Source organism: Mustela putorius, unplaced genomic scaffold, assembly GCF_011764305.1.
Source record: "Mustela putorius furo isolate JIRA1106 unplaced genomic scaffold, ASM1176430v1.1 tig00003854_pilon_pilon_pilon, whole genome shotgun sequence".
Taxonomy (NCBI): domain Eukaryota; kingdom Metazoa; phylum Chordata; class Mammalia; order Carnivora; family Mustelidae; genus Mustela; species Mustela putorius.
The window spans coordinates 10,468,858-10,485,969 of record NW_025422006.1 but is presented as its reverse complement, the minus strand read 5'-3'; the positions used below and the strand labels follow the sequence as shown (position 1 = coordinate 10,485,969).

The 17,112-nt window shown below is 40.4% G+C and overlaps 1 protein-coding gene across 1 annotated transcript in view; it reads left to right on the top strand.

Moving 5' to 3' along the window:
- Nucleotides 1–17,112, top strand: part of ALDH1A1 (aldehyde dehydrogenase 1 family member A1) — a 52,582-nt gene that overhangs the window by 8,386 nt on the left and 27,084 nt on the right. Inside the window, exons 2-5 of the mRNA XM_004769202.3 lie at nucleotides 4,023–4,127; nucleotides 12,058–12,198; nucleotides 14,266–14,395; nucleotides 16,003–16,064. Coding sequence (XP_004769259.1) covers nucleotides 4,023–4,127; nucleotides 12,058–12,198; nucleotides 14,266–14,395; nucleotides 16,003–16,064 — 438 coding nt within the window. The remainder of the gene's footprint in view (nucleotides 1–4,022; nucleotides 4,128–12,057; nucleotides 12,199–14,265; nucleotides 14,396–16,002; nucleotides 16,065–17,112) is intronic.

Genomic DNA, 17,112 nt, shown 5'->3' with positions numbered 1-17,112 from the left:
TCCCCCTAAAGTTGCTAAAGACAAACAGCAAATGGAAAATGAGGTTGTTACCATGATAGATCATTTCAACAGGCCTCAAATAGGTTTCATAATGATTATACCAAACACCCATGAGTCTACACTTCTCCACATAACCATTTTAGATAACAGGAAGGATGATTGTTCACAAGTGTTTGGTCACACAGTTAGCTGAAAGGCCAATGTCGAATGTAAAGCCCACAAAATTAAAACAGAAAAAAAGATCATTAAGGTAGTTCTTACCAAAACACTCTGCCACAGCTAAGGGAAGAGCCACCTTGGTCATCTCACTACGCCATGTTCTGTTCTTCCGTTGAGAGGCTTCTGTTCCGGGGAGAACGCATACATTTGTAGACTGCGGCCTCTCCTGCCCTCTCACTGCGTCCACTCTCAAGCCTCATGAGGGAGCGCATGGAATGTGAAGATGGGCTCCCGGCTAATCTTCCGGGATTCTGGTCGCCCCACTTCACATCCATTTTGGGTACATTCACGTCAACATCCCCCAAACATCCATTCGCTCCTGTCATGCCCTTACCACATCCAGATGAGAGTCCGGCCATCCCACTCTGAGGGTCGAGATTCACCACGAACTGGCTTCCTTTCATCGTCGAAACTAATCTATGACTTGTTTCCATCATCTCTTCTCTGTGTTTGATGTATCCCAAGAGCATTCCCTTTCTTTGCTCGTTTTCTCTCTCCATCAATCCAATACCATCCTTCAAGGAGGCATTCTTCTGGCCCATTGCCTGCCCTTCTGTGGGTTCTACTCCGCAGTGTCCTGATGAAAAGCACTGCTTTGGCTTTTACCCTACATACAACCTTCAATTCTTTATGGGCCAATCTTGATGTGAATACACTCTGTCCTTCGATTATGAGCCCCTTGAGGGCAGGGGCTCACTCTCTCATACTTCTCCACAGTATCCTCCAGATGTCTCAAGTATTTACTATTTGGCAGAACATAATAAGTAACTTAATAGCAAGATACAAAAGGCTGTGTCAGAAAAGAGGGGGGAAAAATAAAAGGTTAAATCCAACTGGACTGACTAGTGAAATCTTCACAAGGAGGTGACATTTGAAGCAAGACTTCAAGAATGAGTAGAAGAAAAGAGTGAAACTCCAGTCTGAGGAACAACATGAATAAAGGTGTGGAGCAGAAGGACATGGTGTCGGAGACAGTCGAATAAGGCCAAAGTAGAAGCTGAACTGAGGAAATAAAATAAAATTTGGAAAAGGGCGATGGGGCCCTGTATGCTTAGGAGAACCAGTGTCCAAAATGTGCATTGGGTTGGCTTAGGAAGATTATGATAGTGGGGAGTGGGGGGGTGGGGAATTTCAACTAGGCAGAGGAAGAACAGGGAGTTTTTTGTGTTTGTATTTTTGTTTTGTTGGTTTGTGTGTATGTGTGTATAAGATAGTATAGAAGAGCATGATAACCAAACAATGACTAGGGACTGTGTGTATCATTAACAGGAGAGAAAACGTGTGTCTGTGTGTGTCTCTGTGTGTGTGTGTGTGTGTGTGTGTGAGAGAGAGGAGGGAGGGAGAGAATGTGCAAACTATAGAACTGTAGTCGAGTCAAGAGCAGCATAAAGCTGAGGCGACCATGAACTGTGTTTGGAACATGTTGATTCAGATATTTCGCAGCCAACCTTTGGGAAGAAAGTATGAAAAAGGAAGGGCTAGAGACACATAAGGGAAAACACTTGCCTCAAGCCTAATTATTAGGATTCTGCAAAATGTGTTTGCGAGAGCTGGAATGCTGATTGACCCTAAGAGACGTTGAGCAAGTCAGTATTTTAATCTGAATTTATCTTTCTTCAAGTTGAACTCAGATGCCAACACGTTTTTCTTGAAGGACAGTGGGGATTGTACGGTTTCATCTGTGTCCCATTATCCTTTCCCACACCCCCACATACGTGTCCTTGCACACCTCGTCTCCTCGTCTCCTCATCTCCGCGGCTCTGCACCCCCGCCCTCTTATTTACTCACGCTCCCATCTTCTCCCTGTCGATTCCCGGCTAGCGCTCTAGTTTCCTGAGCTCCTCTGAACACTGACTGGATGCTGTTTGGACACACGAGTTACTGGATCGGTGTGAATAGGCAAATAAGAAGGCTTATCCTCCCCTTTGTTTGTTTTTTGTTTTGTTTTGTTTGTTTTTGTTTTTTTCCAGCAAATCACAAATATACTGTGTCCGTGTGCAGAACATTATAGATCTTACCCATGGGTAGCTACTGGATCGTAGGTTCTTCGAATCGGTTGTAAGTGATTTATTCAAGAATTCATGACGGAGCTGCAAACCACTCGAGGGCCGGGACTGTGCTGGACACTGAGGATGAACCAGGAAGCCAGACCAACATCGTCCTTGACCTTGACCTTGACCAAGCTTACGGCCTAGGAGAGAGGGCACACATTTCAAAAGTGACTTTTTAAAAAAGTGACAAGTTTGGTGATGGAAGTTTAGCAGAGCAGGGAAATACTTTGGAGAACAGGCTGTCTGTCTAAGTAATGTTGTAAATGACAGAATATGGAATTAATTCGACTTAAGCATTTAGGGATACAGGGTGATACACATTTCATGAATGTGACTGGATAGTTAGCTCCGGATATTTATGGACACTATTCAATAGAATAGCTGAGTCAGTATAAACTCACAGGTTAATTTTAAAACTTATTTCAAATATGCCTAATAAAAGTAATTAAACTAAAAATGTATAATCTTGCTAGCCGCCACTGGGGAACTTTTAATAGCCGACTGTTGTTTAGTATAGCAACAAATTTAAACCTTGGTGGGGGAGAGGGGCCGTGTTTCACTACTTTGTCCCTCAGTGGCCTATTAATAATTTAACTTTAAGTACCAAGTAAGGGGAGGTGTCTGAATTAGATAAATGTAAACAAATGCAGGGCAGCTGTCCCCTTCACTTATCAACTACCTGTGATTCATAATTACATCAAATAATTCACAGTGTAACAAGAAATCCGACAGAAAATGGTAATACATAAAGTTCAGTAGCATACCTACGATAATATTTATCGTTCAAAAATAAGTAAGAAAAAGGAAAGTAAACAAGAAGTAATGAAATAACAGGAGGGGGAAGAAATTCTAGCTTTTACCCAAAATGAAATTTTCTTTACTACAAAAGCAGTACTTCTTAATTAGACATTGTATATTTTACTGCACTAAAAGTTGAATGAATGACAGATATCTCAAAGCCCTAGTAGGCTGCATAGTGAAGGAGCAGTTAAAGGCAGCAAAGTTGAAATTTGGGACTTTTTAAACAATATACTAACACATTTAAGTATTTCCGTTCGTTTATACACAGAGCGAAATTCCATGTTTCTAGACCCCTCTGTCTCTTTGATGCATGTCTCTTAGATATCATTAAGAAATCCAGTACCTGATTTAATCTGAGGACAAATAAATGATTAGATAACTCTTTAAAAGAATTAAACCCTTATCCCTGGAAACAGCCAGTAAAAACATGTCATTAGCCAATTTTTTTTTTCTAAGCAAGTTTCTTTTAAAACCGTCCTCCACGCTACCTTTATAATAGTAAAATAAAGGATCAGGAAACAGTCACTTATGAAACCAAATCACCAGCAGCCCAACAGGAGGACGCTCAGAATCTAAAGGGAAAAGTTAAAATTAATGAAGATTAAAGCCACCAAAGCCTTTGGTCTTGCCTCAAACTCGGATAAAAGTACTTTTTCTAGATGGTTTTCTCCAGTTTGTATTTTCCAGGGTTGAAATAATCTCGTACCTCAGTGTAATTTCAAAGTATTACCTTATTTTAATACGTGTGTATGAGCTCACACACGCATGTGTGTATGCTGTATAAAATGTCTCAAACAGCCAAAAATTCCTTGCAGGGTCACGGAGAGGTGTGTGAAGGTTTTAAATTGGCCTCACGTAGGCATTTTATAATACTCTAAGTTTATAAAAGAATTCATCAAATTTGTTGCCTATTTAAAGGTTTGTTCACCTCCTTTCTCTCCCTCTCTGCAGATTTTCATAAACAATGAGTGGCATAATTCAGTGAGTGGCAAGAAATTTCCTGTCTTTAATCCTGCAACCGAGGAGAAACTCTGTGAAGTAGAAGAAGGAGATAAGGTGGGTTTCCCAGCCCTTATGCTAGCTTTCATTGTTTCCCACCATGCTGGGCTTTGAATCCCACCACAACCTGAAGTAAACAGGTTATGAAAATACCCTTTCTGGGGCCGTCTGGGAAGTTGTTCTTCACGCATCAAGGGTTCCCAGTAGCCAAGGGGTAATGATGAGCCCCTGGTTCCAGATGGGGGTTGACTTTTTTTCTTGCTATTTCTCCTTACTTGTTCTTCAGTATTTGGGTTTATTGTATAAAGAGACTACATACGATTAGTCATAGATTTATAAAGCAGAGAAATCCCTTCTATAACAGTCTTCTTTTTTTAAGTTGCAAGATGAAACGAAAGATAACAAGATAGAACATTTGAAACAATATATTGCCACATTATATTCTTAAAAATCATTGAATGTGTGGTGTGTAAACGATGAATCTTGGAACACTGAGAAAATAAAATTAAATTTAAAAAATAAAAATAAAATGTAAAAAATATCATTGAGTGAACATTAAACTGGTACCTTGAAAAACTGAATCTTAAAACCACAGAAATTGAACCATGAATTGAAGGTATTGTGGTTTTCTAGCTAATCATCATACCGACTACAACAAAAACCAACTTATATCATCATTATTTTTTAATTCTAAACATTAATTTAACCCTCAAGCATCCCAGTGGGAAAGCTTCTATTTGTAACTGTTTTCACAAATGATAACGAAATAGCAGAATGGACAGGTTGACTAATTTACTTTAGGGAACATTGCTAATAAATAATGATATTTTAAAAGTCAAAAAACAATAATAATAATGAAGTCAATAGTCAAATGCTGTCCTTCTGACCCCAGAGTCTATGACCGGCAGGGTTGCCTTACCTTGTGATTATTATAAAAGTGAAATACTAAATAGCCTGGGAAGTGAGGAGATAAAAGCCTTCCTGTTTTTCATCTGAGCACGTACCTTAAAATGTGAATGTGTTTCTTAGTCTTTAGTTGTCCAAATATTATCAAGCTTGAAATCTCTGTCCTATAAGGTATTAAAAAATAAGTTGTTTGGGTACATAAAAAGACCATTGAAAGATGAAGTCCGAATGTCGACCCAAGGATAATACTATTTGTGACCCGAGGTTCAGCTCCATGTTCCTGCCCAGTTCCCATTTTTTCACTACCTTCTCCCCACGTGATGAGATCCCTAATTGAAGGCATTGAGCCTTGTAGATTTATTCTAAGATAGCCATAGACCTGTGGGGCTCATTTAGGTTTAGAGAAGCCCCCGGATTTGGGTGGCAATATTATCAGAAGACATAAGATCTGAGCCTCAAGGAGCCAGAGTTCAGAGTTTAATCAGAGGGGTCGACAGCTTGAGAAGTAGATGCAGAATAGAATGGAGAACACAGGCCACTGCTTTCAGATTTCACTCTCTGTACACACCAGAGTTCATCTGTGCATAAATTCTTCACGGGTTTCCTCACTAGCCTCTGGGGTAAAGGCCAGAGAGGCCTTCTCAGGCTACCCCGTCAACATAGGAATTTCACCTTCCCTGTGCCCAGAATCACGGTCCAAACAGTGATAGTGCACACCGTTCGCGGCCTCTGTGACTGCCAGGGTCAAGGTACGATCCTCGGGTCCCAGTTCAGATCATTAGCTGTAGAAAGAGCACAAATGTTTCACATGTTACTGACCCTCCTTTTGAGCTTTGGTTCTTTGTTGTGTAAGAGGGATATAGGAAAAACTTGGGGAAAGTTAAGTAAGAAAAGATGTTGGGGCGCCTGGGTGGCTCAGTTGGTTAGGCATCTGCCTTTGACTTAGGTCATGATCCCAGAGTCCTGGGATCCAGCCCTGTGTCAGGCTTCCTGCTCGGTGGGGAGCCTCCTCCTTCCTCTCACTGTGCCCCCCACCCTGCTTTTTCTCTTTCTTTCTCTCAAATGAAGAAATTAAAAAAAAAAAAAAGAAGGATATAGTGTTTTATCAGTGCCAGGGATATAACAAAGCCCAGTCATTGTAGGGTTTTATTCTTCTTTAAAGCTCCCCCAAAATTTCCCAGGTAGAATTACTCTGAACTGTGCCAGTACAGAACATCATATTTACCTAGATGATAACCCCTGTGTTGCATGGGTATCGGTGGGTTTGTCTGAGACACCATGCTTCTTGTAAAGGTCCACATTACCTTTTACCATCATATTTTCAGTGTCTTACCTCCTACAGGTAATGAAATTACATAAGTATATGTAAAACTCCTCCATTAAGCTCTGAGTTTCCATATACCAGCACCCCCCACACACACATACACACTCTCATCATCTTAGGAATCTAGTACTAAATTAACTACTGACTAGGGCAGTGTTTCTCACAGTTTTGCCTGCAACCAAATTCCCTTGAAGGCTTGTTGGAACAGGGGTTTCTGGGCCACACCTCACCCTGTAGGGTTTGTTTCAGTAATTCTACTGTGGGGCCTGAAAATTTGCATTTCTGACAAATTCTTAGGGGATGCTGCTGTTGCTGATTGGGATGGAGATGGAGGAATATACTTTGAGAACTACTGCATGAAATTATTAAACCATTAAATTATGATTGCATTTCCTAAGGGGCATGGACTTTAATAAGTAAGAAAGTTGGAGTGCGAACCTGCACTGTAACAATCTCTGTGCACCCCTGTGAAATGTTATAAGGCCAGACTTGAGCAGAGAAGTACCGATGATCCCTGGCAACCTGTCTTAGGAGACCCAGAAGCCTATGTGCTTTGGGCCATTCCTAGGAAGAAGAGAAACATGTACTCTTCTATTCAGCAGAGAAATGACTTTGCCAGAGACTTCGGGAGATCTACCCAACACTGCAACGCCACGTTACAGCAAATGTCCTTCTAGTTGGCTGAGTGGCTCTCTCTGGCAATCTGGGGTGGGGAGGGGAAGCAATAGAGGGCAGGGCGAGCTACGTCTGAGCCCCTGACTGCTGCCCGCCCCTTCTCTCCAGAGGTATAAATGCTGCTCAGGAGCAAGACTGCAGACATGGTTGTGTTGGCAATTACCAAAAGAACAAGTATTCTTGGTGCTTTGGCCCTGGTGCTCTGGACATCTCTCTTTGCCACTGGCGTGCAGCTTTCCTTTCATCAGGAAGACAAATCTGTGCCTAGAGCTCCAGCTGCAACCTTATCAAGATCTCCAAGGACTTTTCTTGCATCGTTGGTGGTGGGATTTGCCTTCTTCCTAAAGTGCAGTGAGGGGGGAGCTGAGGAGCAGACCTGAAGCTTTAGAAATACCTGTCATCTATTTGCTATGGGCTTATCAGTAATTACTCCCGCTCAGAGCAGAGCAGTATTGTCTGCGCGAATGTCGATCAGGAACACTCACTAACACCCAGCAAAGCTTCAAATCGGGTCACAACGCTAACCGAGCTGCTTGAATTCAGTTGTTTAAGGTATAAACTGTTCAGGGTAACCAGCTATTTGCTTCACCTTCAACGTTCTTGTCATCCCATTCTCTTCTGGAGTAATCTACTGATGTTTGCTTTTAAATAATGATTGCTCCTCTCACAATTTTTAACCGACAAATGCACGTGAACTCCTAACATTGTACAAATCGAGTAAATTACACAGTCACCGTAAACCTAATATTCTGGAACTGACTCTTGAGATAATGAGCCCAAGAGGTTTTAGGGGTTTAATTTATGAGTAGAATGGACCTAACAATGGGCTATATATTGCCTTTCAATGGTGTTATAAAGAAAGGAGGAGGAGCGAGAATGAATGGGGGTTACAAAGCGAAGCACAGATGTGGGTGGGAACTGTTTTCTTTTCACTCCAGTGCCTCTTTTAGGCTATATTGACTAATCCTGAAAACTGCTTTTAATACTGAGCATGACCTAACAAATAATTGGTGGGGATAAAAATAAATGGCCATTAAAGTAAGTGCTTATGACAGGTGTAAAAGTAAAACTGGTCTGATGACTATTTTCTCCAAATTGGAATGGATCTAATATGGAAACGGGCAGCCTGGGAGCAATAGAGAAGTTTGTCCTTCTTCCACTGTGCTTAAGAGGTCTTTTGATATTTCATCATCCAAACTTGAAAAAAAAAAAAAAAAAAAGGAACATTTAAAGCCCTCTAAGGCAAAAGTGTTATTGGGGTGGCAAATTTGAGTTAATATGCCAAATTGTTTTCGGGTGAATTGAAAAACCATGTCCTTGGAGATGTTAGTCCTGAAGTAAAATTCCAAGAAATACTACTCATAGAATTTAAATAATAACAATAAAAAAAAAAACCCTTATGCTTACTATGGTTAGTGTAAAAGCTTTCTTATGTAATAGAATCAGTTAAAATATGATTTATGATATGCATGTCAATATAAGCAAATTATTTATATCAGGAGCACTCTTCTATAAAATCAATGTAACATGATGAGTTTAAAAGGTTGGTAATTAAATTGTTAAATATTTATTAACTGCCTATTGTAGGCCCAGAATAATAAGGAATATTATAGCTTTTAATACAGAGACCAATAAATATTCATCACAAAGATCACCATCAGGATGTCTTGCAGAGCTATAAAACCAGATTTGGGAGCCAGATGTGGGATCAAATTTTGGTTGATAGATTTCATGCTGGATTTCACGTCCCGTAAAACAAAGTCCATGATGTTGAACTGTCGTAGTAACTGCAGAGTTATGGAAGGCTTCACTGAGTGCCTGGAGCTTAGTAAGTTCTTCCTGGGAGCTACCATCAGGCTAGATTAGACTAGCAAGGGTTTAAGTAGGTTATGATATTTGGTCTTAAAGAGTATGTCACATTTTGAAAATAGAGAGCTGTACTGGTGGAACATTCTTGGCAAGGAGAATTTCAGGAGCAAAGGTGAAAAGCAGTTGGGCCAGACAGAGTAGAAAAAAAAATGTGAACTCAAGTTTGGAAAGGTGAGGTAGGGCCCCAAAATGTTGGGTCTTGAAGATCAGAAAGAGTCTGACCTGAGGACCATAGACAAAGGGGAGTTGCAAATATTTGATAGAGAAAGTGGTGACATAAAATTGCATGAGGAAGATTAGCCTGGTGGCCATCGGCAAGACAGCTGGGGGACACAGAAGAGAACGGCTTGAGAAGGCAAGCTACGATTAGATAATAGTAGCCTAAAATGATACACGGTAGAGAAAACTGAAAGGAAAGACTAAAATATACTAGAACTACTGAGAGTTATTTTAGGGTGGTTTTGCCTGTTTTGCTGCAACTATGATAGCCCTTGTGACCCCTTAATGAACACTGAGTCATGTCTGTCACAGAGAAAATGTGTTTCCAGTGTTACCTTATTTAATTTTCAAAAGGACAATCTCCTGCCTTCCCGATTTGATCATTAGTAGCCAGATCCCAAGATTTACAGTAGAGTGTTCAGCAAATTTTGGATGGAGGAATAGATGGCTGGATTGGGGGGATGGATGAATGGATGGACAGACGGATGGATGGATGGATGGACAGATGGATGGATGGATGGATGGACGGACAGATGGATGGATGGATGGATGGATGGATGGATGGATGGATGGGTGGGTGGGGGGGGTGGATGTCTCCAAACTAAGAGTTAATAGATGGGGAACCAGAATTTAAACCTGGGTTGTTTTGTTCCAAATCTATGTGTTAACGATCCTTACTCTACTTCTGTGCCTGCAAGATAAAATAGATTATAAGCAAAGGAGGATTATGGTGCACAGGACACAACTGTAAGAAAGTCCTTATCTCAATGTGTTTTCCGCACGGCAGAGTTAGATGTCTTGAAGCCATTTTTCTCCCTTCCCTTTGAGAGGCCGGGATGGCTCTGATAAACTGTATCTGGCTAAGGCTGACGGCAGAACACTGAGCAGAAGGATCCAGATGAAAGCTGTTTCACACCGACCTGTTTAAACACACAGCAGCATATATTTTATAAGCTGTGGTATCCATAGATCATCCTGGCAATTTCCGAATCTTGTGGGATTTCTTTCCCAAATAGCACTGTCTGTGTATACCTTGGGAAAAGTTAGAACTTAAAGCATAAAACAATATCCAAATATAAATAATCAGTGTGATTAACTGAATACCCCCAATATGACTATATACACATTTCTCAGGAAGGGTGAGTACCAATGCATTATTTTATTGTATATATACTCATCATTCTCTCAGAAGTTAGGCAGTGAGATAAATATATGATGTATTATAGTGAAAGAATGTTTGCTTGGGCTCTGTGAATGTTATCACTTAGTCAAAGTAGATTACACTTCTAAAATATCGTGCTGGACTCATCTTAGTGTGGTAATAAATACTGTAAAAATAGTTTATTTCTTTTAATTTGCAGACTTCTAAGTTTTGGACTTTTTAATGAAATATACTCCAAGGTGGGGAAGATTAACTTGAGGTTCATGATTCCCACTGGGGCAGGGGTCATTCTTGAATGGGGTTCAGCTAAATTGTGAGCTACTTTAAAAACATTTTATGCAATTTTCTCCCCTATTCTCAAAAGAAATTATTTCTTCTGCAAAAATTTCCAACCAACTGGCCTAAGATGCAGCCATGATTTGTGGAATTTATGTAGCTCTGTGTCGTGGCCAGTCCTACACACTAAAGAACATTGGAACAATCTATGCCTTTAAGTTGTCTGCAACTGGGGAGCCTGCGTGGCTCAGTCGATGAAGCGTCTGACTCTTGATGTCACCTCAGTTCACTGACAATCTCAGGGTTGTGAGATCAAGCCTCGCATGGGCTCTGCTTAAGATTTTCTTTCTCCCTTTCCCTCAAGCCAGCCCTGCCCACCCCTCACTCTTGCTCATGCTCTCTCGCTTTCAAAAAAAAAAAAAAAATGCTTACAACTGATTTGAGGCAGAAAAAACATATAAAGTAGTAATGGAAGAGGTGGTGAGTTTTGTGGTAGGTATATGCTGTAGGAGCTCCAAGAGATCTCAGCAGGGATCTGTGGAATGGTGAGGCCAGGGGAAAGTACGCAACTAAGGTTGACTAGGAAGGAACAGGAGGAGTCAACCTGGCTCCGGGAAAAGAGTGTGAGTAAAAGCAGCAGGAGTGAAGGAGTGAAGAGGCTAGACTAAATGCGGAATTACTGGATTTTTTGACCCGCCTTGATTATTTGAATTAATGTAATTTTAAGTAGCACCTTAAGAATAAGAAACTGACTTCTGTAACTAGTTAGGAGCTGAAAAGATCTCTTTGTACGCAGTTGGGAAAAGAGAGGTCGTAATCTGCAGACGGAGCCTCTGTATACCAGTTCCACTTCTCAGTGCCTTTTCTCTCTGCACAGGAGAAATGAATGTGCACTTATACTCTTTACCTTTCAACAGCAAGACCCAGTTTTCATTCATCCTGCAGCAGGTTCTCAAAAAGCAGGCACAGGCTATGGAGTCCTCAGCCATCCAAGAAGACAGTCACCATTTTAGTAGATCTTGAGCTTTCCCTGGAACTCTCGGTCCATCACCAAAGCTATAGATCACGGTGAAGAGCCAAGGCTCTACGATCAGAGCCGCTCCGTGCAAAAGCATTCTGCCACTTTCAGCTATTGGCCTTGGGCCAATTTCCTCTCTTTCTTTGCTTCAGTTTCTTCTTCTGTAAAACAGGAAACATATTCGTGTCACAAGATTATAAAGAATTCTGTGAATTTATGTGTGCAAAGTAATTTGAACATGACTTGATCGATGTACGGTGAGCAGCACTCCGATGGTAGCAATATTATAATATTACAATATTGCTGTTCAGGGAAATCAAGACTGAGCTGTGTGTGTGTGGAATTCATCATTCTAAAGATTAGGCAGCAGGTCTGCCTCTCCCATAGCTGACAGTTGAGTTCGTACAGTGTGCTGGACTTCGGGCTAATGAACACACAGCATCTGCTTATGGGGACTGTCAGTCTGTTTTATAGGGTTATTGCCGCTGCATTTGCTAACATGTTTAGGCTACTGAAATGAATTCCCTTTGACTTGCAGGAGGATATTGACAAAGCAGTGAAGGCTGCAAGAAAGGCTTTTCAGATAGGCTCTCCATGGCGTACTATGAATGCTTCGGAGAGGGGGCGGCTCATCTACAAGTTGGCGGACTTAATTGAAAGAGATCGGCTTCTCCTGGCAGTGAGTATTAACCAAATTGGGCAGGTAGAGAGATCTCTAGAAAGCATCCATTGTTTGGAATAGCAAGTGGCTTTGGTTTTAGTGATGATTCTGTGCTCCCTACAAACAAAACGGAAAGACTCCTACCAGCTCCTGTATAGAAACTGTACACACCGTTGAGCTTATTCTCAAAGGGGAAGCTGCGTGCTTGTTCTGGATAATGTTCGTTTCTACACCTAGATTAGATTCTACAGGCTAAACCTTAGCAAACCCCAACTTAGAGCCTCTTAAACAATTTTTTTTTCCCCTTCTATTCTAGAATTGCTCAGGGCCTTTAACAAAGTCACATGCAGTGAATGTCCTGGAATGTTGGGTTTCTCCAACTTACCTGACCACTGAACTCTTTTTGTGGAAAAATGTCATAGATTTTGCCAAAGGTGCCCAGGATATTTCTCTAAAATAGATGTATTTCTCTTTAATCTAGCCCACCAAGAAACTTACTAAATGGCTGCTTTTCCCTTCCTGAAATGTATGTATTCACAGTGGTCTGGGTTAAATGATGGTCTTCTTACAGGTGAAAAAGTTGACAAATAAAGAAAAAAAGTCAATCCTTTGTGTATTTGTACAAACTGTATTTTTTATGTATACTGCTTTAAAAAAAAAAACATTTTGGCAGTTAGATGAGTCAGCAAGTAAAATGGGTGGGGTGTTTCCTTGTTTTCTTTTCAATTAGACATTGAGTAAAGCCAATTGCAAATGAACCAATACCAAGATCAAGCTTCACAGCAAATTCTCATTACCTTTAGAATCTTATAATTGCAGTAATAAAGAAGCCCATGTACATAATTTTTTTAAAAAAAATTATTTGGCAGAGATCACAAGTAGGCAGAGAGGCAGGCAGAGAGAGAGGGGGAAGCAGGCTCTCCGCAGAGCAGAGAGCTCGATGGGGGGCTCGATCCTAGGACTCTGGGATCATGACCTGAGCTGAAGGCAGAGGCTTTAACCCACTGAGCCACCCAGGTGCCCCCCATTTACATACTTTTAAATCAACTTGAGCGATTATAGTTAATCAAGGAACTATTTATTATTCAAAGGTTCAGCATGATTCAAATCATGCAAAAATACGGAGTTAGAAGTTATGCACAATTGGGGCACCTGGGTGACTGTTCTGTGGATTATAGAATGCTCGCTCTCTCTGTCAGCATAAGATCCTAAGGGGGAAGAAAGATCAGGCACACAGAAATGTCCGATGAAGTTTGGGGATGGCAGTCAGGGTCACACAGAGACAGAAGACTATAACAAATGAGGAACAGTTTCAATAGTTTTTCACCTGTATATTCCTGCCCTGGCAGGACATGAGATCCCCAAAGAGGTCTTAAAGTTCCTGCTGAAGGAAAGGAAGAAAAGAAACCAGGTCAACCAGTGGATGGTTAGCAAACCATACCAGAAAATGTTGCGCTTTCCAGCCTGACCACTCAAACAATAATTATGACAATAGGGGCAACACTGGAAGTTTCACCATTCAAAGTTCTGCTGAAGAAAACTCATGGATGGAAGATCCAGGAATCACTGAAGTTTGTGTACGAAGGTCATATCTGGATGCAATGCAAATACCAAAAATGATCACTGAGGCACCGTTCATAGTCACCAAATTGTCCCACAGTTGTGTTTACACAATAAGTGAAATTTTGCTGGGCCTCTGATCTGACTTAGGAACAGAGGTGCCACTCACTCTCACCAACTGTGTGTCTTCCAAATTGGGACTGATTCCTAGCAAGCTGTGCAGCCGGAGGACATTCAGAATGAAGAAGGAATGCTAGGGTATAGAAGCCGCAATCTTACCGCCCTTTTTATCTGGATCTTGTTATGTGGCCTTAAGCAAGTCTATGCAAGTCATTTTTACTCTTTTTGTTTTGTTCTGTTTTTACCTCCTTTGTAGAAAGGAAACCTTATACAAGATAGCTTATAGGATTTTTTTTTTCTATTTCCCAAATTCTCTAGTACCTGCTTCTTCAAAATATTACCTCTCGATTTTTTAATCGAAAATGGTTGTGGGAGTTTACATTTGAGGTTTGATTTCCTTTTCAGACCATGGAATCAATGAATGGTGGAAAACTCTTCTCCAGTTCCTATCTGATGGATTTGGGGGGTTGCATCACAACCTTGCGCTACTGTGCAGGATGGGCTGACAAGATCCAAGGCCGCACGATACCCATCGGTGAGTAGCTTTGAGAAACCATCAGGGGAGAGGGTAGGCGAGAGGCGATCGCTGTAGAGCTGAATTACTCCAAACTCTCCCTTTAAAAGATGTCAGCCGAAAAGGCAGACTGATTTTCTCCTTGAGTTTGAGACAAGCAGCTCTGAGCCTAGAAATTCTGCGAGGATTTATCAAATGGTCTTTCAAATTGTTTCAGCATAATCGTGCAGAAGATCACACTACAGATATTTTAGAAAATATTCAAGTAAGAACATTCTTATGCGCACAGTCACTGAATTAGGGCAGTTGTCTCTCTAACCGCCCAGGCTTTTCAAAGTTGGCCTCAGATGATTTACTTTGTATTCTGATAGTGAAATGTATGCCCTTCCTATAATGTAATTATTTAAGTGTCTTTGCGTGTTCCAGTGTGAGGCAGTTATGTCATCTGCGCCTGGTCTCACTCAGTAGAGCTACGGTACATTAATTCCACAAACCAGTTCATACTGATTTATTCTGAGTGGCTTCAAAGTGAGATGAGGTGGTGCTTACAGCTCAGTTGAAGAATTTGCGTGATGAAATGCGTATGTATGTGCTTTAGTATTTTAGCAGAGAATGCTCATGGGAGAGGAATATTAAAAAAGCATTAACTGGGAAAACATTAGGGGTAGAATTTAATTCATTTACATTTACTGGCTCTAGAACTGCAACACCCTCCAGGACTGACCCTGATGGCCATTTTCAATCTAATTCAAGCAGGTTAAAAGTAACAGCCAGGAACTAAAAACGGAGAGTGAGAACATGGTAGCAAAAGGAAATGAGGCTACTACTCCAGAAACTCTTTCTTTACCCTCTGACAAAATGGGAGGGACTATTTTAAGTACAAATAGATTTGATAAGGAGCTTTCTTGTTATGATAGCCAAGAAGCTTTTGTGGGAACTAGAACAGAACAAAACAAAACAAAAAGCACAATGTAACCTCATCAGACTTTGAGGCATATGAATCAGTTCAAATCTAGATTGCAAAACAATGTATTTTACTTCTGGCATTTTCTTCCTTCCTCCTCCTCCTTTTTTTTTTAATGACGAGATTTGTTTTTATTGTTTGGTACGTTAAAAAAAAAAAGAAAAAAAAAAAGCACCTTTTAGAATAAGCCAGTAGGCTTGTAGGGAGATATTTTTTAATTCTACTCTCTTCTAATTTTGTAATTTTTACTCCAAAAAATTTCTGCCGTTACTGATCAAACTGTCAGAAAAAGAACTCTAACAGGTGTCTTAGCCACCCACCTTGTACCTTTTTTTTAAGAAAATAAAGTTCGAGAATGAGGATAAATTAGAAAATAGTCCTTCTACAAGATGAGAGAATTAAATATCTTTCAGATACATTCCGGTTTTGCATCTTTGCCTTGGCTTACATCAGTTTTATGGTTCCTCTCATTGAAAATTACTATTGCAGGATGTGGATTTTTCCTTTTGTAAGTGGTTGGAGACATGGGGGTTATTTTTATTTCTTTATTTGTTGCTTTTGTTTTCAGTTATTGTCTACACCTTCCTCTCACATCAACCCCAAAGACCGTTCCATGAATGTCAAACGTATTTGTCCACAAATGATTGTGTGTTTTATTTTCCAGATGGAAACTTTTTCACTTACACAAGACACGAGCCTATTGGTGTATGTGGCCAAATCATTCCTGTAAGTTGGTCTCCTCTATCATTTTCAGGTTTAAAAATTAAAAAGAGAAAAGAAAAGAAAAGAATTCTATTTCTATTTCATTTGGTAAAGAAGTTTTCTCCAGCACGTATGGATTCTTAGATATTTGCTAAATGTGGAGCAAACATAGTAACTCATGAGCTTAGGTCTCTCTGTGACTGAACTCTGGAGGGGAATGAGGTAGTCCAGAAATATATCTATAGTGTGGAATATCACTTGAGTGTGTTTTGATATTACAGCATTGACCTATCTTAACCTTTTATTCTGTGGTTCATTTTTAAAAAGCTGTGTTATGTACTCTTTTTAATACCCATGTTTCACATGCATGTGGCAAAGCAGCCATTGCTGCCTTCTCTGTGCAGGACGCCATTTTAGTGAAGTAGTATGACCTACTAGTCTCCAGCACTTTTTATTTCCTCATTGAGACTTCTCATCCAGGAGAAGAGTAGCAACCAGTGTTTGAGTCCAAAATGCATTTTTTAAATTAAAGGGGAGGAAACTGTTGGAACACTGTATGGGATTTATCCTACCTGTAGTTGTATTTTTAAGCAGAATCATGAAGGCTTTCTTTTAAACCCAACATAAAGGAGACTATCTAAATGATTTCACCGACATACTCCAAGAAGCCAAATAAAAAGATGGTCAAGTATTCTGAAGCTTTTAGATGGAGACGTGTCAATGACTTATCTTCTCCTCCAATGTGAAATGCATCCACAACCACATTTTGAATAAAATTTCTCATTAGTTCAATAATCAATAAAACTAATAAAAATTACACCATCCTGAATACTAGTAATAGCTAATATTTTTTGCATGCCTCTTATGAACCCATCACTTTGTTAAGTCTTTGGCCCACTTTCTTGACAGATCCTCAGGATCATAAGGTAGCTCTATGTTTAATTTCTTGAGGAATCGCCACACTGTTTTCCAAAGTGGCTGCACCAACTTGCATTCCCACCAACAGTGTAAGAGGGTTCCCCTTTCTCCATATCCTCTCCAACACACGTTGTTTACTGTCTTGTTAATTTTG